Here is a 22,735-nt window from a genome sequence, read left to right as displayed (position 1 = left end):
TAAAACATACTTGGCAGACCGGAAACGTTGACAGAGTTTCTCTACTAGACTCTCACACTGTCGATCCTTCTGTATAAAGGCGAACAGGTATCTGAAAGAGTGTACAAAAGATAAAATATCAAAAACCTATTAGTAATAACAAATTCCTGAGAACCGGGAAAATTAACATACCGTATTCGACTCAATGTAAGGGTATTTAAAAAATTGAAACAATGAAAAGGGGTTTAAAAAGACAAAATTATTACAAACCTATACAGTTATGGTCTTTATCTATACCCAGACAATTGAAATTGAGTCCTCAATAGGGTCATGGGCGCTTATTTGGTTGAATACGGAAGTTAGTGACATCAATTTTAATATAAATGACAGGCTATTTTTGGAATACAAATAAAATATGCTGTTAAACCCATAAAGTCATTAAAATATATGTCATAAACTTGCTTTATAATTACTATATATAGCACTATACAGTTTATCTGTCCATTTGGAACTTAAAAGTGATACTATCAGACAAAACTAGTGATAAATGGATTTTAAAACCTTAACTTAAATTGGATGTATAGAAATGCTAAAAACTTTGATGCAGACTATTTATTTATTTCCATAGGTCTGTTAAGTTCAATAGATTTTTTTATTGTAGTATTTCAATGTCACATCTTAGTCCAGTATGATGGTTACTGATGTAGTACAACAGAATTTTCTTGGGCGAATGATAACTTTTTGTTAAAATGAAAGATATTGTTGTCAACATTCATACAGAAGCTAATCATCAACAGGCCCATCTGATTTTTTTTAATTTGAAGCTATATTGGTGATTATAACTACCTGAGTATTGTCCTAAAATGTTCCTCGTCCACGCCAACATCTGGGTCAGACAAACGGCTGATGAGGTCAGGCATTATGTTGTAAATAGCATTACCCTGAAATACAAATTATTTCAGTTAGAAAAAAAAAAATAGAAAAAAATTCTTGAAATCTTTTATTAAACCAATTAAGAAAAATTGCATTTGTTATACAGAAAATCATGTCTTCTGAGTTAATTAATAGTAATTAAAACCTGTGTAATCTGGAAATCTGAATATACCGGTCAAATACACTGGTCCCTGTGACATCTTATTTAGATAAGTCACAATGTAGTCCTATATTAATTGTTTGATTGTCCTCATTTGAATTGAAAATCATGGATTATTTTTTGACCAGTGAGAATAATATATTACAGTTAAAAGATTCTACCTTTTTAGACAGCTCGGTAAAGAATATTTTGGCCGAACTGGAGACTTTTTCATTATGGTCCACCAAGCACGTAGCCATCTCACTAATTTGACCTTTAACCTTGACCATGTCGTCCAAAATTAAGTGTGTGAGGACCTGTAGTGTGTTCTGGCGTACTAAAGTCGATTCATCCCTTAATCTGTAAAAGAAATGCGTTCATCACTATATAAAACCATAAAAGTGTTTTAACCCACTTGACAACATTAACATGTCTGGTTTTCTAAAAGTTCATATGGAAAACAAGAAAAGTTAAATCATTCTTGTGAAATAAATACAATTTTATTTTGAAGTAAACTTCATGTACCATGCATATAATTGTTTGTATTATTTGAATTGAATATATGTATACCTGGCGTATATGCGTGGAGTCCAGGGTTCGATCATATTCGGGAACCGGAAGGTGAGATCTCCCAGGGCGATGATGATATTGGCTCTAATGTTTGCATAAGAAGTTTTCTCCAGGATGGTGAACAGCAGCTGTAGGTGAGTGTCACAGAACTCAGAACTGAAACATAAAAAAGATAAATAAGAATCTACACATTATCCAACAGATCATGAGTGTGATAAAATAGATCATGAGTGTGATAAAATAGATCATGAGTAAGAATCTACAAAATATCCAACAGATCATGAGTGTGATAAAATGCTGATCAATTTAATCTTACCATTGGTATACATGTAAATTTGGTTAATATCCGAGCAGTGGATCTAAATATAATATAAACTTTGAAATTTAAATGTTGACAATGTTCTAATATTTCTCTGATGTGTCAAGGACTTCAAGAAGTTTTTGATGTTGTAACACTTCAGGATACGATTTGTATTTACCTGACCATCATAAACTTGGACAGAGCTAGTGACGCAGCCGTCTGAAGTTCAGGATCTGAATACTTGGCTTGGTTGGTACAAACACTCACAATGACTGGGGCTAGGGCGCCCAGTAATGTATTACCTAGAACAAGATACAATATAGCAACATGATGACTGGAGCTAGGGCGCCCAGTAATGTATTACCTAGAACAAGATACAATATAGCAACACAATGACTGGAGCTAGGGCGCCCAGTAATGTATTACCTAGAACAAGATACAATATAGCAACACAATGACTGGAGCTAGGGCGCCCAGTAATGTATTACCTAGAACAAGATACAATATAGCAACATGATGACTGGAGCTAGGGCGCCCAGTAATGTATTACCTAGAACAAGATACAATATAGCAACACAATGACTGGAGCTAGGGCGCCCAGTAATGTATTACCTAGAACAAGATACAATATAGCAACATGATGACTGGAGCTAGGGCGCCCAGTAATGTATTACCTAGAACAAGATACAATATAGCAACACAATGACTGGAGCTAGGGCGCCCAGTAATGTATTACCTAGAACAAGATACAATATAGCAACACAATGACTGGAGCTAGGGCGCCCAGTAATGTATTACCTAGAACAAGATACAATATAGCAACATGATGACTGGAGCTAGGGCGCCCAGTAATGTATTACCTAGAACAAGATACAATATAGCAACACAATGACTGGAGCTAGGGCGCCCAGTCATGTATTACCTAGAACAAGATACAATATAGCAACATGATGACTGGAGCTAGGGCGCCCAGTAATGTATTACCTAGAACAAGATACAATATAGCAACATGATGACTGGAGCTAGGGCGCCCAGTAATGTATTACCTAGAACAAGATACAATATAGCAACATGATGACTGGAGCTAGGGCGCCCAGTAATGTATTACCTAGAACAAGATACAATATAGCAACATGATGACTGGAGCTAGGGCGCCCTGTAATGTATTACCTAGAAAAAGATACAATATAGCAACACAATGACTGGAGCTAGGGCGCCCTGTAATGTATTACCTAGAAAAAGATACAATATAGCAACACAATGACTGGAGCTAAGGCGCCCAGTAATGTATTACCTAGAACAAGATACAATATAGCAACATGATGACTGGAGCTAGGGCGCCCAGTAATGTATTACCTAGAACAAGATACAATATAGCAACACAATGACTGGAGCTAAGGCGCCCAGTAATGTATTACCTAGAACAAGATACAATATAGCAACATGATGACTGGAGCTAGGGCGCCCTGTCATGTATTACCTAGAACAAGATACAATATAGCAACATGATGACTAGAGCTAGGGCGCCCAGTCATGTATTACCTAGAACATGATAAAATATACTACATAGCAACACAATGACTGGGGCTAGGGCGCCCAGTAATGTATTACCTAGACCAAGATACAATATAGCAACATGATGACTGGAGCTAGGGCGCCCTGTAATGTATTACCTAGAACAAGATACAATATAGCAACATGTAGTCCGCTTAACCTGCCTATATTATTAGGCTTTTTTAATTTTTTTTTTTTTTTTTTTGCCTAATATATAGTCAGCTCGCGGTACCTCTTAAAAATGTGAAATCGTAGGCCAGATTTGGCCTACGCTACGTCCCATTTATGAAATTAAGCAACTGTGAACAATGAAATACTTCCGAGACCCTTCTATTTCACACATTTGTAATGGCCGCCGTATACAGATTTAGTAGAGCAAACGGCAGCCAATCAACTTCGCTTCCGGTTTTATTTTTAAAAAAACCACGTGTAGTTGAAAGATAAACAAAATGCTAGCCAGTTACAGTTTTTTAAAGTAAAATCATGGTCGACATACACGACATGTTGTCAAATATTCAAATTGAACACGACTATTGCTGGTACCGCATCACTTTCGCGATATTCACGTTGCATATACATGTAGCATATACACGGTAGAATTTTGTTTATCTTTCAACTACACGTGGATATTTAAAAATAAAACCGGAAGCGAAGTTGATTGGCTGCCGTTGGCTCTACTAAATGTGTATACGGCAGCCATTACAAATGTGTGAAATAGAAGGGTCACGGAAGTATTTCATTGTTCACAATTGTTTAATTTCATAAATGGGATGTAACATGGGGGCAAAGGAGTACATAAGATCCCAATATAAAGGTATGTGTACGTTTTCCTGGCATTGCATGGACGATATATTAGAAATATGCCGCTGACGTAGCGTAGGCCAAATCTGGCCTACGATTTCACATTTTTAAGAGGTACCGCGAGCTGACTATATATTAGGCAAAAAAAAAAAAAATAAAAAAGCCTAATAATATAGGCAGGTTTAGCGGACTAAGCAACACAATGACTGGAGCTAGGGCGCCCAGTCATGTATTACCTGGAACATGATAAAATATACTACATAGCACCAAACAATGCATTTTCTTTAGTAAGGGATAAACCTATTTGATATTTTCTTTTCAATTCAATGAATGAAATAGCATTACCCAGTATATATAAGTTAATATTTATTTCATGAACAAAGCAGGTTATTTAGACTATGATATGCTTTAAGGTTAGCCATGAACTTGTCCATCCGATAACTAGTTTGAGTCCAATGAAATGTTAGGTGGCTGGGATACACCAAGATATCCAAACATACCTGTGACAATGTCCTTTTCACAGACTTTACGGATGTATTCTGCTTCTGCATCCTCAGCAGCCGCACCAGCCAAACCCAACTCCTCCTCGATAGCCTCAGAAGCAGCACTTTCCTATCGCAATAATAGTTTTGTGTCAACTCTTTCTGTACTTTGTATTCTTTCTGGATTTTGGCCCCTCACACAGCCCCCTGGGGGGTGGGGACCATATAATTCACAATTTTGGTTTGTGCAAAATTTCAATGAAATTGATTCATTTTGGAGAAGAAGTCAAAAATGTTAATTTCTTACAGACATACAACGGATGAGAACGGACGAAAGGCATTTAGAATATAGGTCATTTGAGACTTCGCCTCAGGTGACATAGAAATGCTGGACAAAATGTCCAATTGTTTTGTGCTAATTCATAACATTCTAAGGTTAGTGCAATCATTTAAACTTACAAATTATTTAAAACCTGAATCAAAATTTTATTTTGATATTGCAATCTGGAGCGAAGGTGTAACAAACCACCATTTTGTTGATGATAATAACTTCTGTTTGATTTATCACATTCCTCTGCCATTAAAACGATATACATGGTCAAAATGACTATATATTTTGCATCAAGAACGTTACACTGTATTGGAAATTTGAATATGATAGGAAATTTGTTGTTAAAAAACCCAGCATCAATATAAATTGTTGACAACAGGAAAGACGGAGGGTAAAATCCTCTCGACTATAGTTGACAACGGTATGGAAAGAGTTTACGGGGTAAACAAAAACAGTTTTTGCCATGACATAGGGGCAACAGTAATACAGAATGATTAATGTTTCGTTTCATGATAAGAATTTTGTTGTTTTTCAGACACAATGGAATACTTTAGATGGGAAATATCTTTATTAGTAATATAAAGTATAAGCTGGCCAATTTGTAACCTTTTTTATGTTTAAAATATTTTGCTTAATCAATTAAGTGCCTTAAAGATGCTCCACCGCTGACAAATGGTATTTTTTCACTATCAAAAACAGGAGCAGACGGTTTGGTATTTTTCTTCAGTTACAAAAGTTACTTACTTCACACAATTACCACCATTGAAAAGTTTGAGCTTCTAATTTTACTAAAGTTTAGAATATAAAAAATAATTAATTGCATCCCGAAAAAAATCCCTGGCATTATATCCGATATGGAATGAATTACTGATTGCGCAGGCACCAAAAGCAAAACAAATTCTTTTATATTATGTTTTGTGTTAATTAGACATACATATACATGATTAAACACCAATTATTGTTCAAATGATGAGTATCATTTATGCTCTGTCAGCGGTGGAGCATCTTTAACTTCAATAAAATCTATGAATGACATGGCCAAGTTTTTTTTTTACTGATGGTAGGGTCATTGGTATAATTTTTTTTTTTTACATTAATCCATATGAACAACTGTACTTACTCTTGCTTTATCCTTATCCTTTCGAGCAGGAGTTTTGCCAAAATCATCCTTTCCTGCACGACGACGTTTCAGCTCATCCAGAACATAGCTCTCTAGGTATACCATCTGACCAAATGCCACCTGGCCGGCTAGGGAGAGGACGCGAGTGAGCATCACTACAGACTTCTGGCTTGCTGCAGCTGTCGGACCTTCTTCTATAAAAAAAAAAAAAAGACCAATGAAAAGAAAGTTCAATTTAAAATTTGAAAACCTCAATACTGTACAAACCTCAATACTATACAAATGTCAAAACTGTACAAACATCAATACTGACAAATGTCAATACTGTACAAATGTCAATACTGTACAAATGTCAATACTGTTCAACTATAAATACTGTACAATTGTTTATACTGTACAAATTTTATACTGTACAAATGTCAATACTGTACAAACATCAATACTGTACAAATGTCAATACCGTACAAATTCATAATTTTTGAGATGATGGTAAACATACCTTCCTTTGTGACATCTCAAAAGGTAATGTTAGATATAAATATCATATTTAATACTTACCAGATAAGCCTATCACAGGAATTTGGTATTAACAGAAATACAACATAAAAGAATGCGAGTACTGGTGTCTAACCTGTCTGTGTGTCTGTAGGGGTGTCACTTGCTGAGTCTGTGGAGGTGTCACTTGGCTTGTCAGTCTTATTGAATCTTTGGAACTCATTGATAACCTTACGGATGATTTCTGCACACACAGCATCTGGATGGTTGGAGAGTTTGTAGATGACCTTAACGGCCTGTTCTGCCAGCGGGATCCAGTATCTGTTCTCTACATCATCAACTCCTGTGTTTGAGAAAAATAATAATCAACCCCTGTGTTAGAGCATAAATATCATCAACCCCTCTTAGAGCAGAACTATCGTCCACACCTGTGTTTTGCCAAAACAATCATGAACCCTTGTGTTATAGCAGAACTATCATTAACTCCAGTATTTGAGTAAAATATATCATCTGCCTGATCTTTTGTTTCACTAAAACACATATCTATGCAGTGAAAACCATTTTGTATTTGGATAGGCTGTTTTCCAAAAGAAAAGATATAAGTAGCCGCAATATTCATATAGGTAGAGATGGAAGTTGGTTCCTCCCTTTCATCCTACAAATGTGTGAATAGGCAAATAGACATTGTTATATTCGCTTGATGATTATGTAGATGACTTATGATTTATGCTAGAAACGAACATCAAATTATTTTCTGAATCTGCTATTTAGTATTGAAATGCTGCCCAAATTTACTTTTATTATGATCTATAGAACATGTTACATGAATTTGTGGTGTTTTTTTTTTTAAATAATAAAGAAAATAGTGAAAAAATACCTAAAAAAGTATTTTTTTTACTTTTTAAAAAGTCATTTTTTTTGAGATACTTACCTTTAACAAGAATATGTGACAATCTGGTAAACATCTCATGGTCCTGTGGTAGTCGAAACGGCTTACTGGCAACCTGGCCCTTCATCTGAAAAAATCACGGTATTACTACGTTACATAAATCTGTCTAAAGTTTTCCAAATATTCCTAATTCTGCCAATAAGAACTATTTGACCAAATACTGTACAAGCATATAAGAACATCTCAAAGTAATATGACTCAAAGAACATTTCGAATGATAAAGATTTCATCAGTTCAGCTTAAGACTTAGAACTTGAAACTACCAGTACCGCTAATAAAGAGAAATCAAAGCTTAACTTGTGTCTATAATTACAAAATTTACTAGGTTTAATGTATTACCAATCTGTTTTCATCTCTACACTTAATGATACATTTGTAGACCCTACATACAATACATTTCCCCTAAATTATGTTATGTTATCTGTGTGCTTACTCTTTCAGAGCCCTAAATTATGTGATGTTATTTGTGTGCTTACCCTTTTAGAGCCCTAAATTATGTAATGTTATCTGTGTGCTTACCCTTTCAGAGCCCTAAATTATGTGATGTTGTTTGTGTGCTTACCCTTTTAGAGTTGGAGAGTGTGAGGAGAGCCAGACAGGTATCTCTGGCCAGTATAAAATCAGACTCTCCACGAGGTCCGAGTCCCTCACTCACCATCACATTGATATTACTTCTCACCACGGTATTGTCAGCACTGCAAATAACACAGGGTGGCTTAATCACTGGCTTCAAAGGGGGCATTTATTACAGGGAAAAGTATAAGAAGAACGAAAGATATTGAAATGAAGATGATCAATAAGTATTATATATAGTGAACAGACTCTTCTTAACTTATACTTACAAGCTCCCCTGACTAGAGTTTGAAAGAACATAGCTAATTGTTTTATACATCATGAGTACAGTGACCTACCCTGCTGCCATAGACAGGAGTAATATAGCTGCCCGACTGTCCTCTGGGCATGTGTCAGGGATCTTCAGTGTGAACCGTTCCCAAAGGATCTTTATCACAGAGCTTGTCAGGTCACCTGTTTTCATCAGCTCAATCATCTATAAAAGATCATTGAAAAGAATTAAAAAATCATATCAAAATCAATTCTGAAGAAAAAACAAAAAACAAAAAAAACCTACAATCTTTTACATTACTAAAGAACATTGATTTTAATTGTAACAGAGTGCAGAATTTGATATAAATATATTCACTGCCTCTGCCAGGGATCAAATTCAGGTCAACTGAATTACTAGTCAGACACACAACATTTACAGCTAGTATTGACCAGGTTTACATTATACTAGAAAGAAGATATTAATGCCATACCAATCCTTCCAGAGAGGTTAGATCGCCTACGGTGACGCCAAAGGTCAGGGCTGATAGATTCTTTACGATAGCTAAGGCACATGCTCTGAAATATAAATAAGATATTTTTAATAGGAACTAAAATAATCTATGAGTTATGGGACACACGTTGGCAAAAGGATCAGATACTTATAACTTGTTCTGATATTTCTCAACAGCTAAAACTTTTCTCATTTATTACTTTTCTGGGTTTTTTTCTCAACAACTAAAACAGACTTCTCATTTCAGGGTTCACACCAGCTTTTGACATTGTCACCAAAATTTTTGCCAAAGTGAAATTCCTTTCGCCAAATAATATTTTTTGGAGCCAAAAACAAAACCCTTTCTAATAAATATTTATTTTAAGGTAAGTATGGAAATATAGTGATTAAACAAACACGGTAGAAAGGTTCATTTTTTTCAGAATGTATCATTTCGTAGAAATATTTCTAAGCATTTTTTTCTTTAAAAAATATCAACATTAATTAATTGAATTTCATATACACTACATATATTCTTAACTTATTCTCCAAATAATTATATCTCTAAGAAATCATAAGAATTATAGCAGGTGAGTAATTATATCATTAAAAGCGAAATCTTATTATTTTGATTTATTTGAAATTATACCAATTTTTTTTTTGCTGTCAAAAGCATGTGCACTTACAAATATTTTTTTTAATCCTAATATCTTCATCTGTATTATTTAATGGATGTATCATATTCTTTAAAATCGTAAATTAAGAGTGCATGGAACGCGAAGAAGAAAGAAAAGTGTTAATTTTCATTTTCTTGGTGTTGTTGTGGAAAAATATGTACGAAAATCAGGAATTTACTGACTTCCGGTTCAGATATTAGTGTTGACTTCTGCCCAAAACAAACCAAAATGGCGGCTGAGCCATGTGCTCAGTCGGTCTTGTCTGCTTTGCATTCAAAGCACAGTAAGTAAAATGTTGATTGAAATATGTGACAACGATTTTCACATCTTGTTTTGTTCTTTGTGGTGATTTTTTTGTCAACTGAGCTTACCAAGTTGTAACAAGCTTCCAGGTGAACGACTAGCCAATCACTGGTATAGTAACAGTGTTGTGTAAACACCCCGATATGGGTCGCTGCCTCTGGTAATCGACAGCTTACATGCTAGCCTACCAAGTTATGACACTAATTAAATAACAACTTGGACTGTGATTTACCTGGATAAAATCAATTTCTACCAGTACAACTTATGATATTATGGATGAACACATGGCTTCTGTTTTTGAATGGGTGATTTTTCGGTCGCCAAAAAAATTGCCAATGTCATAATTTTATCGCGAATGAAATATTTTTTTCGCAAAATGCGACATTGACGACCACTGGGTGAACCCTGCAGTTTACCTTTAAATATATGATTTTGCATCCCTATAACTCGCCCCTTTGCTTCACTTTGATTTTTCTCTGACTTTCTATATATCTGTAATTCTTGCCCTCTGACATGTCAATACTCTGCTCCAATCTCTGTCAGATCATTGTTCTTTTAACCTTTAATTTTTGCTCTTTGTCCTACCATTTAAAATCTCTCACCCATGGTTCTGAACACTGACCTTTCATCTTTACCCTCTTGCTATCAATCCTCGACATCTGATTTTTTATCTATACCCTCTAACCTTTCATTGTTTCCCTCCGGGGACAGATACATCTTTTTGTAGGCATCAACCACAGCCTCCTTGACACCTGATTCTTTTGACCAGATAAGCGGCAGCATGCGTCTCACTCCCTGCATGGCTGAGGATAGGCCAAACTTAAATCCAGTCACAAAGAAATCCACTGCTCCAAGAACATCAGATACATTCTCTGATCCTAGCAGTCGGCAGATGACTGGAAAGGCTTTTTCAGTTTCCATAGCAAAGGCAAGTGTGTCCTGTTACAAAAGAATAAGCCATAGATTCAGAAGAATGAAACTGGAATTTCCGTATTTATATAGAATAGAATTATAAGCAAATGAAATTGGAGATATCTGCAATGTTAACATCCTACCCATTTTATCTGTAGATAGGGCACTTGCAGACTTTTGTTTAAATTATCACAGAATGTACAGAATAGGTGGGTTCAGACTTACCTTTAAGTACCACACTAGCACCTGTTGTTTGGAAATGTCACTGACAGGCCCAGTCTCTCTAGCAAGATCCATTTCACTGGCTTTCTGTTCTTTAAAATCATTTGAGATTTCTACACAATCAGAACTTTATATCATACCAAATGATTAATGAAACACGTAAAAATGAATCATTTGAAATTTCCATCAAGGAAGGACTGTTCGTTAACTTAAAATTAAACCAACTTCTTTTCACAACAAATTACTTCTGTATTTTCATGCATAACTTTTTACCTGCGATTTTATTTTATTATTTGGAATTGTAATGAATTCAATGCACATGTGCATGACCATTGTGTATGTATACATATTTACCAGCATTTATTTTCATGATTTCTAATCGACATCAAAATACATGTATTCAAATAAGTTTTTTCACTGAAAAAACATTCAAACCCTGAAACTTAATATCCTAACAACACAGATGTGTAATGCTATCCACTAATATCTTTAAAACCAAACAGTATGATGAATTACTCACTCATAAATAACTTTTTAAGACACTGAATTACAACTGTACTGTCTTCTTGGCTTAATTCTTCTGAATCTGTTCTGTTAAGACACAAACGCAAACTGTCAAAATCATGAGGACAAATTTTGGTCAAAATAAAAAGAAGATTGCATATTACATGTACAAGGTAGTACCACTTAGTGTTATTACTAAAAGTGAAAGACATCTAAGTGGACTTGAGTCATTACTATTTTATTTATATTATTTATTACATGTGTTCTGTATATGTATTGTTGTCTGTAATCTGTAATATGTATTTCCTGCAATAAGGTCTTGTTGGCAGTTTTTTCTCAATACATGTGTTCTTGTCATGGTGGAGTTAGGTATTTTAAAAGTCAATTATAGACAATAAAAAAATCACAACAACCATTAAAAATCTTTGGTTAATGATTGTGTTTAATTATAATCTTACACCAGGTAGTTCTGACATTACGGAGAGGTCAAGCAAGATACTTATACTTACTGTGAGGTTTCCTTTGTAATGTCGGGGTAGGTTACCATCATTGTTGTCATCAGTTTATGGGCGTCACTCCACTGTTCATTCTTCAGCAGGGACAAAACTCTTGAGGTCACACTATATAAAACATGAAAAAGAAACTTTGAAGTGACTTGATTAAGGAATAGAGTAAAATGGCCAACCGTTATACAAAAGTGGCTAAATACATTTCTGACATACATTAATCAAGTTCACAACTTTAGTTTTCTTTTAACCACTCCAAATACACAATTGAAGCAAAAAAGCAAACTTACAAACAGATGCCTTTTAATATTTATGTTTGACTCCTCTTTTTTAATTTTTTTTTATCAGTAGCTAGACAGCCATCAGGTTTACAAAAATAAAGTATATAATATAGTTTAAAGAATATACACTATAAAACATGAAATATTTGTGAGTATCATCTAGACAGAGCAAAAGTTATACTCATCATTTGAGCAAAAATTGGTGTTTAATTGTGTATACTTATGTCTGATTTAGAGAGACTGATATTTCTGCTGTTTTATTAATAATCTAGAACTCCACATACCTATCTTGTGTCTCCTCATCAGAGATGACAGCTTCTGATGCTTGTTTTTGTGATTCGCCTTCCCCGTCTGATTCTTCTTTCTCGCCGCCCTGCGATTCCTCGTCGTCAAGGATAGCCTCGTTAATCTTAATCTCAATATTTTTCCATTCTGACTCCAGTTTTTCTGTCATTGGGTTAGCTTTTAAAGGAAATACATTAAATATAGACAGTATAATACAGTATTACTTATGACAAAATCTTCCCAATATCCAGTGATTTTGTCCATATTATATTTTGCATACATCAGACTCACTAGTTTTATATGAACTGGAGCAATTTTCATTGGCTGGAAATTCATTTTGACGTCATGACAGAAACAATAAAATGACATCCAACAGGAAATATGACTTGATGTCAGGAAAATGGCTGCTGCCGAAAGATTTTTGCAATACATTTTGACGTAAGATTCTTCAAAATTGTTGTAGTTACATGTGATTTGGTCTCCTGCTGTTTGAGTCATCGGGGTTTTACTCTCTTATTTTTCAAATTCATGTCACACTAACCTTGTCCATCATTCTCCTCCAACATCTGTTTCAGCTTATCTGCTTCATTTTTATAATTCTGTTCCAATTCTGTCACTGAAAACTGTATTAGAATTTTAAATTGTATGGTCGTACGTCAGTTATTTAAAACTGATAATCTGCATCACCTTATGCAAATATCATGTAACTGCTTATTTTTGTGGGTCAGACAATTTATTATTTAGATACAAGGGTAAATGCTATGTACACATTTCTTATTGTTTCATTCACAGATCAATTCTCATAACCAGTAAATCACACAAAAAAACTACATTAATGAATTTAAAGGATATTAAACCAGGATCTAGTTCTGTTCCTACAGAAGTTTGTGATTTCTCGTTCTTTTTTATAAAGCAGATACATACCTTAGCAGCATAAGGGTTACACTTGAATAGGTTGGTTATCAACTGAAGAGCCTGCTTACGGACAGAGCTCGACTTGTCCTGGAGCCGACCAACAACAAGAGAGGTCAGACTGACTTGTCTGTTGAGTGGAAGACACTGGAAAGTAAACAAAAATATTTATCATACAACTGAAATGTAACTAACTACCATGTCAATACAGCATGGTTTCCATTCCTGTACCTATAGTCTATCTAGAGTTTAATGCATTATATTTATTGGTACTATGGCCAATTAGGATGTGCCAGTTATGGTGGTGAAGAAGTCAAGGTTCATCAGACGACATAAACAAAGGGATTTCCCTCATTGCCTATCATGGTCCAGACTGGCAAAATGTCCCTACAACTAAATTACAACTGAGAAGCAACACTTATCACAACTTCAGTTTTTAGTCTGTCCATAAATCAAGTGTTTTATTTACAAACATATGAACAAAGATACCATTTATATCATAAAGTAATCTACTTTTTTGACCATGTACCTTTTCATTGACTATTGACATCCAGATTTGTAGACATTTACTCCTGACGTAGGCGTTAGTATCGTGGACATGTTCCTGTAATAAACAAGAATAATACACTGCGACACATCTGTCAAATTAATACAGCTTAACAACAAAATAAAAACTATGATATCAATTATATTCAATCAGATATATATCAATAACACTTACGAAAGGATTAAACTATTCCAGCAAATATATCTATTTAACACAGGATCCACGCTTTCTCAAATACAATACACAAATAGAAGAAAGTCTGCATCAACGTGACTCAGAGACAAAATGATTTCACTTCAACTGTTAGATGTTCAGTACAACTGAGTTAGTAATATGAACAACTTTTAATTGAAATCAAATTTTCTTTTCAATTGAAATCATCATGTCAAGAGATGATTTGATTTTGAAGGATAACGACAGTTCTGTAGAAATTCTTAACTTTTAAGTATAGGTTAATTAAGTACAGTGGAACTTGGTTGATACGAGCTCGGATAATTCGACAACCCGGCTTAATATGAAGTACTTTGCCGGTCCCGGCCGAATTCCCTCTTTATCTTTGTTTAAAGAACTCGGATAATTCGAATTCGGAAAACTCGAAGAACTCGGATAATACGAAGTAAATTTTGGGTTCGAATGACAAAAATCATACATAAAATGTTCTTATAACTCGAAATGAGATGTTTTGGACAACGTGTTTGCCGAAAATGTCAATTTTTTTCTCCATACATCTGGTGTAGAACAGCATTTCAAAATATATATCTCGTTTTATTGTTATAATTTTGCAACTACAATCGGCGATTTTGACATCTCTCTTGTTCACATCATTTTACGACATGGAACTGGTCTATATATACCAAGTAAAGAGATCGTCAGTAGACTCGCTTAATTTGAACACTCGGATAACTCGAAGTTTTATCTCGGTCCCTTCGAGTTTGTATTAACCGAGTTCCACTGTATGGTCTACCAAGCAGATAGAAATATCTATACCTAATGAAGGATTTTTGTTAGTCAACACAAGGTTCCCCTGAGTGCTGACCAGCCAGGACATTTTATTATTTGACAGACCCACTCTCACCTCAAGGTTATCCAGGAACTGGTCGCGGGTAGTCTTAGTTTTGTCGTCTAAATCTTCCTTGTTGAGGACCTTGATAAGAATCTCCCCCATCACACTTAGTACACAGTTCCTCATAATGTAAGGCTCGCTGTCCAGGTGACTCAACAACAGACTCATATTAGGCAGCACAAAGGCAGGGATTCTGTCTGCAACCTCCACCAAAAATGTGGAGCAGTTACGAGTCCCTGAGGAGTCCTTGGCAGCATCTTCTGGGGCCAGACGACCTATTTCCCTGTAACAAGAGTGACATTCATTTCTCATTTATCTCATACAATTATTTCAAATAAACATGAATAATATATTGGAAGTACATTAAAAAAAAATGTAACTGGTTTATTATGTCTAGCTTCTGTTGATAGTATAACTTTCAATTTCTAGATACTTTAACTGGGTGGTCTGTACCTTGTAATTTCACACAGAACAGTCTTGACTCCAAACTCCTCTGTGATGACCTGTAACGTCTGAGCCAGGGGGACGACGAGATGTTCAAAGTGCTGGACCAACTGTACAATTTTTAGACTGCAGCCTAGAATTGAAGGTACATTATTTTTACTATACATAAATGTGAATTTTAAAAGTATCCATGTATCTGAAATTAACTTATAGAAAAATAAGGTCTATGTACATAAAAAAAAAAAATTTTTTGCAGAGAGGCATACAATAGCTGATTTGAATAGCCCATATTACTTACAACAATAGAACAGCACCTGTAGTAATACGTTAGTAACCATATATTTATATATATTTAATGAATAGTACCTGCACTATGTTAGCAAATTTGATATCCTATTTTAAAATCAGTTCCAGTTATATTTATTCATATTTGTCAAATAACACAAATACTACTACAGCCCATTAACATCTACTTTGTCAAAATAACCAGGCACTCAAAAAAATATCTTCAGCGTGTCAATAAAATACACTGTATCTGGCCCCTTGTCTCACCAATGTTCCTTAACTTTAAGGAATTCTTAAGTTAAAAAAGGAATGCCCTAATGTTAAGGAATGTTGCTGAAACTGAGCCCTATTTTCAAAAACATAAACTTCTAATATATCATTAAAGTTACTGTTTAATTATGCATTAAAATAATGATAAAAATAAACATGTCCTACAATGTCATTGGATAGATACCTAAACTATGGGTGTAACTTTTCACCATAATAACATGTCCTACAATGTCATTGGATAGATACCTAAACTATGGCTGTAACTTTTCACCATAATAACATGTCCTACAATGTCATTGGATAGATACCTAAACTATGGCTGTAACTTTTCACCATAATAACATGTCCTACAATGTCATTGGATAGATACCTAAACTATGGGTGTAACTTTTCACCGTAATAACATGTCCTACAATGTCATTGGATAGATACCTAAACTATGGGTGTAACTTTTCACCATAATAACATGTCCTACAATGTCATTGGATAGATACCTAAACTATGGTTGTAACTTTTCACCGTAATAAAGTGTCCTACAATGTCATTGGATAGATACCTAAACTATGGTTGTAAACTTTTCACCGTAATAACATGTCCTACAATGTCATTGGATAGATACCTAAACTATGGGTGTAACTTTTCACCATAATAACACGTCCTACAATGTCATTGGATAGATACCTAAACTATGGGTGTAACTTTTCACCATAATAACATGTCCTACAATGTCATTGGATAGATACCTAAACTATGGTTGTAACTTTTCACCGTAATAACGTGTCCTACAATGTCATTGGATAGATACCTAAACTATGGTTGTAACTTTTCACCGTAATAACATGTCCTACAATGTCATTGGATAGATACCTAAACTATGGGTGTAACTTTTCACCGTAATAACATGTCCTACAATGTCATTGGATAGATACCTAAACTATGGGTGTAACTTTTCACCATAATAACATGTCCTACAATGTCATTGGATAGATACCTAAACTATGGGTGTAACTTTTCACCGTAATAACGTGTCCTACAATGTCATTGGATAGATACCTAAACTATGGGTGTAACTTTTCACCATAATAACGTGTCCTACAATGTCATTGGATAGATACCTAAACTATGGGTGTAACTTTTCACCGTAATAACGTGTCCTACAATGTCATTGGATAGATACCTAAACTATGGTTGTAACTTTTCACCATAATAACGTGTCCTACAATGTCATTGGATAGATACCTAAACTATGGTTGTAACTTTTCACCATAATAACATGTCCTACAATGTCATTGGATAGATACCTAAACTATGGGTGTAACTTTTCACCATAATAACGTGTCCTACAATGTCATTGGATAGATACCTAAACTATGGGTGTAACTTTTCACCATAATAACATGTCCTACAATGTCATTGGATAGATACCTAAACTATGGTTGTAACTTTTCACCATAATAACATGTCCTACAATGTCATTGGATAGATACCTAAACTATGGGTGTAACTTTTCACCATAATAACATGTCCTACAATGTCATTGGATAGATACCTAAACTATGGGTGTAACTTTTCACCATAATAACATGTCCTACAATGTCATTGGATAGATACCTAAACTATGGGTGTAACTTTTCACCATAATAACATGTCCTACAATGTCATTGGATAGATACCTAAACTATGGGTGTAACTTTTCACCATAATAACGTGTCCTACAATGTCATTGGATAGATACCTAAACTATGGGTGTAACTTTTCAACATAATAATGTGTCCTACAATGTCATTGGATATTTACCTAAACTATGGGTGTAACTTTTCACCATAATAACGTGTCCTACAATGTCATTGGATAGATACCTAAACTATGGGTGTAACTTTTCAACATAATAACATGTCCTACAATGTCATTGGATAGATACCTAAACTATGGGTGTAACTTTTCAACATAATAATGTGTCCTACAATGTCATTGGATATTTACCTAAACTATGGGTGTAACTTTTCACCATAATAACATGTCCTACAATGTCATTGGATAGATACCTAAACTATGGGTGTAACTTTTCACCATAATAACATGTCCTACAATGTCATTGGATAGATACCTAAACTATGGGTGTAACTTTTCACCATAATAACATGTCCTACAATGTCATTGGATAGATACCTAAACTATGGGTGTAACTTTTCACCATAATAACATGTCCTACAATGTCATTGGATAGATACCTAAACTATGGGTTGTAACTTTTCACCATAATAACATGTCCTACAATGTCATTGGATAGATACCTAAACTATGGTTGTAACTTTTCACCATAATAACATGTCCTACAATGTCATTGGATAGATACCTAAACTATGGTTGTAACTTTTCACCATAATAACATGTCCTACAATGTCATTGGATAGATACCTAAACTATGGGTGTAACTTTTCACCATAATAACATGTCCTACAATGTCATTGGATAGATACCTAAACTATGGGTGTAACTTTTCACCGTAATAACATGTCCTACAATGTCATTGGATAGATACCTAAACTATGGGTGTAACTTTTCACCGTAATAACGTGTCCTACAATGTCATTGGATAGATACCTAAACTATGGGTGTAACTTTTCACCGTAATAACGTGTCCTACAATGTCATTGGATAGATACCTAAACTATGGGTGTAACTTTTCACCGTAATAACATGTCCTACAATGTCATTGGATAGATACCTAAACTATGGTTGTAACTTTTCACCATAATAACATGTCCTACAATGTCATTGGATAGATACCTAAACTATGGTTGTAACTTTTCATCATTATAACATGTCCTACAATGTCATTGGATAGATACCTAAACTATGGGTGTAACTTTTCACCATAATAACATGTCCTACAATGTCATTGGATAGATACCTAAACTATGGGTGTAACTTTTCACCATAATAACATGTCCTACAATGTCATTGGATAGATACCTAAACTATGGTTGTAACTTTTCACCATAATAACATGTCCTACAATGTCATTGGATAGATACCTAAACTATGGGTGTAACTTTTCACCATAATAACATGTCCTACAATGTCATTGGATAGATACCTAAAGTATGGTTGTAACTTTTCACCGTAATAACGTGTCCTACAATGTCATTGGATAGATACCTAAACTATGGGTGTAACTTTTCACCATAATAACGTGTCCTACAATGTCATTGGATAGATACCTAAACTATGGGTGTAACTTTTCAACATAATAATGTGTCCTACAATGTCATTGGATAGATACCTAAACTATGGGTGTAACTTTTCACCATAATAACATGTCCTACAATGTCATTGGATAGATACCTAAACTATGGGTGTAACTTTTCACCATAATAACATGTCCTACAATGTCATTGGATAGATACCTAAACTATGGGTGTAACTTTTCACCATAATAACATGTCCTACAATGTCATTGGATAGATACCTAAACTATGGTTGTAACTTTTCACCATAACCGCCAGAATGTGATTCATCAGTTGTCTTGTTTCCAAAGCAGAGGCGTATGCTAGTCCAGGATTTTCAAACAACTTGTAACAACAATTTGTGACCAAGCTTAAAAGAAAGAGAGCATAAACATTTTGTTATTACGAATAAAGCAAAGGAACATTGGCTTTTTGATGTAACAGGAGGTCAAATTTCTAAACTAAGGTTACAGTGACTCATATTTGGGAGATAAAGATAGAACATGATAAAGAATAGTCAGTTGGTTACCATGGTAAGACTAAATAGTGGAGCAGATAAGTGTACAAACTTCAAAACACATATAACAATGTTATAACCTCACAATTTCAGTGAGTTAACATTAGAATTGAATTTCTGTATCAACACATTGACAAATTTAGAAGAAAAAGGCAAGAAATGGATTCTAATTCACTTTGGAACAAGGCCAAACTATGCCAGAAAAATAGCTATCCAAGTTAAAATTCCAGATTTGTTAAAGAGAAAATATACAGTATTTAATTTAACAGAACTATATAATCATCTGTGTGTTTTTTTGATGTTTTTTTTAATCTACAGTTATAAAGTTTCAAATCATTGATATTTGAAGTTGAAAATGTGTTTAATCAGTAACATAGCAACATGAATTTGTTTCTGTTTAAGTCCTACTTGACAAACTCTATGTCTGGAACAGGGGGGTCCCACAGTCGGTGGAGGTTGAGTGACACCAGGTTGAAAAGGGCCTTCAAGCCCAACCTACGCTCCTCATCCCAATCCATCCCCGTGCTTGCTTTCTTGTTCTTGCTAGTCTTTGCACGACCCTGCATCGGACAAAGTTTAAAGCAGCTGTTCAAATGTCAGACAATTCCAAAGCATTAATTCTTAGATCAAAAAGAGAAGTAATTTTTCTGTAATATTTCAAGATCCTATGCTTTTCAGGGACTTGGGTACTTGAATTTATGGAAAAGACATGTATAACCAACAGAATATGAAATACATTTATTCTTCAAAGATGGCATGGTTACAATTAATGGTTTAAACAAGAAGCCAAATTTATGTGCTGAATTCAACAAAGTTGACACTATTTCATTTAGGCAATCTAAATATACAATGTGAGGACTGACTTGGATTGATTACCATTGGTTAGCATCCTATTATCATTAAAGCCACAGTACCAGAGAAAAACCACCACCCAGTGGTCAGTACCTGGCAACTAGCCCCACAACGCCACATGGGATTCAAACTTGCAATCCAGAGACTTGTTTAGGCTGATGTAAGAGTTGATATTCACAGTCATTAAGATACACTTTGGGTCATGTAACAAATCTTATGGAAGTCTACACTAAACGGTATAAAGTCATGGAAAAACTTTGACACCATGTAGTCATACACGATGTGATAATTCAGCGCTTTCAAATGTAAGGTTTTGATCAGAAAGCATTGCAAAAGAGCTTTGAGATTGATACAAATGGTAGGAGCTCAAAACAAATTAGTATGGCAATAGTGGAAACCAAAATTTCAAATCTTGAATCAAGAATAATTATTTGACCAGCTTTTACAAAATCATTGGAAAATTTATAAGTTCTGTTCGCATGAGGCTATTAAACCTTAGTCTGGCTCAAATCGATCTTTCCCTGGTTAATTTTACAGTTTTTTGCTATTGGAATAATTGTTAGCTAAGACCATCTCGTTAAAATGTACTAAGAAGAAGAATACATCAACCAGATTTGAAGTGTCAGTGGAGTTATTAGGTCTGGAAGGTTCCTGATAATTATCACTTGCCCGACTTAGTCACTATGAATAATTTTTCTTCAAGGACAGGCTAATTTTGTTATATTTACTACAGTGAATTATTAATTCTTCGAATATGCTCATAGACACACTCAAAAATAACGAAATCAAATGGAATCATAAATTTAAATCATAATAAGAGAAATTGTATCATTTTTCATTAAATTTTTATTGGGCAAGTCAAATTCCAAGTTGGACAGGTAGGTTTTTGTATTCGCACACTGTCCTCGAAGGACAAGTCCTTAAAAAGTTAAACTGGTCGAGCCATGCAGAGAATGGGAGGGCATAGTGGTAATATGTCAGGACATCTTAACCACTCGGCCATGGCAGCCAAAGAATAATAAATATAGACAAGCATGCATGTTTAAGGCTTTTAGCTAATAACAATTCACCAATTACCTACCTTGGCATTCACGAGTTGTGTTGCACTGGGTTTGGAATCGTCACTGTCTAACATTTCCATGAACTGACACAGAAGATAACACACCATCTTCACTTTGTTGAGACAGTTTTGTTTGTCCTCCCTACCAGTCGGCCCATCCTCCAGATCCTTTGCAAGGTCTTTTGACAATGATGTGGCAACTAGCAGAAAGAAACATCACAGTTGTGACAGATCCATCATTGATTAACACAAGTCGCAATACATTGTTTTTTTTGAAAATGTCATCTTACAGTGAAATATGGAGATTGTTTTTGGATTCTTTATTTTGCCCCCATCCACTAAAGAGTATGTACATTCGTACCAAAAAGACAACACTTAATATATCAAACTTAAAAATATTAACCTAGAAAATTGGAAAAAAAATAATAGGAAGGAAATTCAGTTTACTGTAATTTTTAATATTAACTGGCTGAATCTAGTTTAATGTAGTCTCCCAATTTCTCTGAAACAAAAGTGCCAGACTTCAGCTTGAAACTTTAGATGTTTGTCTCCTGATGTAACTTATATGAAAATTTTATGACGTAAGTCAGTTTTGACAAAGTTGGATTATCAAGAAATTCAGGGAGAGAGTGTAACGTTACATGATTTAAATATCATGTTAAATTTAAACCCAAATAGTCTCACATGAAAGGAGTTTGTGCTTTTAACCTACCACATTAAATAGGAAATCTATGATTCAATTAAGAATTTAAATAATACATACTCCAATGGCATCAAAAACGGAATTTTTAAAAACATAAAAAAAGTTAAATATCATACAACACTTTTATTATCAGACTTACTTTTTCACAAGAAGCTCCCAAGCATCCACCCAGTGCAATTTCATTTGCAAGATC

At 34.5% G+C, this 22,735-nt stretch overlaps 1 protein-coding gene across 2 annotated transcripts in view; it reads right to left on the bottom strand.

Moving 5' to 3' along the window:
- LOC138319977 (condensin complex subunit 1-like) overlaps positions 1 to 22,735 on the bottom strand; it is a 31,791-nt gene that overhangs the window by 3,318 nt on the left and 5,738 nt on the right. The window contains exons 5-29 of one of the 2 annotated variants that reach the window (XM_069263086.1): positions 21,861 to 22,039; positions 20,336 to 20,487; positions 19,653 to 19,780; positions 15,635 to 15,758; positions 15,194 to 15,464; positions 14,101 to 14,175; positions 13,584 to 13,718; positions 13,201 to 13,282; positions 12,659 to 12,836; positions 12,097 to 12,207; positions 11,604 to 11,674; positions 11,087 to 11,196; positions 10,635 to 10,888; positions 8,971 to 9,055; positions 8,566 to 8,702; positions 8,217 to 8,349; positions 7,637 to 7,721; positions 6,842 to 7,048; positions 6,211 to 6,404; positions 4,778 to 4,889; positions 2,101 to 2,224; positions 1,622 to 1,777; positions 1,234 to 1,411; positions 826 to 920; positions 11 to 91 (exon numbers count right to left, since the gene is read on the bottom strand). In XM_069263086.1, coding sequence (XP_069119187.1) covers positions 11 to 91; positions 826 to 920; positions 1,234 to 1,411; positions 1,622 to 1,777; positions 2,101 to 2,224; positions 4,778 to 4,889; positions 6,211 to 6,404; positions 6,842 to 7,048; positions 7,637 to 7,721; positions 8,217 to 8,349; positions 8,566 to 8,702; positions 8,971 to 9,055; positions 10,635 to 10,888; positions 11,087 to 11,196; positions 11,604 to 11,674; positions 12,097 to 12,207; positions 12,659 to 12,836; positions 13,201 to 13,282; positions 13,584 to 13,718; positions 14,101 to 14,175; positions 15,194 to 15,464; positions 15,635 to 15,758; positions 19,653 to 19,780; positions 20,336 to 20,487; positions 21,861 to 22,039 — 3,457 coding nt within the window. The remainder of the gene's footprint in view (positions 1 to 10; positions 92 to 825; positions 921 to 1,233; positions 1,412 to 1,621; positions 1,778 to 2,100; positions 2,225 to 4,777; positions 4,890 to 6,210; positions 6,405 to 6,841; positions 7,049 to 7,636; positions 7,722 to 8,216; positions 8,350 to 8,565; positions 8,703 to 8,970; positions 9,056 to 10,634; positions 10,889 to 11,086; positions 11,197 to 11,603; positions 11,675 to 12,096; positions 12,208 to 12,658; positions 12,837 to 13,200; positions 13,283 to 13,583; positions 13,719 to 14,100; positions 14,176 to 15,193; positions 15,465 to 15,634; positions 15,759 to 19,652; positions 19,781 to 20,335; positions 20,488 to 21,860; positions 22,040 to 22,735) is intronic. The other variant, XM_069263091.1, reaches the window with a different exon arrangement.

Source organism: Argopecten irradians, chromosome 1 (genome assembly GCF_041381155.1).
Source record: "Argopecten irradians isolate NY chromosome 1, Ai_NY, whole genome shotgun sequence".
NCBI lineage: Eukaryota > Metazoa > Mollusca > Bivalvia > Pectinida > Pectinidae > Argopecten > Argopecten irradians.
Note: the sequence above shows the minus strand (reverse complement) of the source record. Positions and strands in the feature narration are given on the sequence as shown.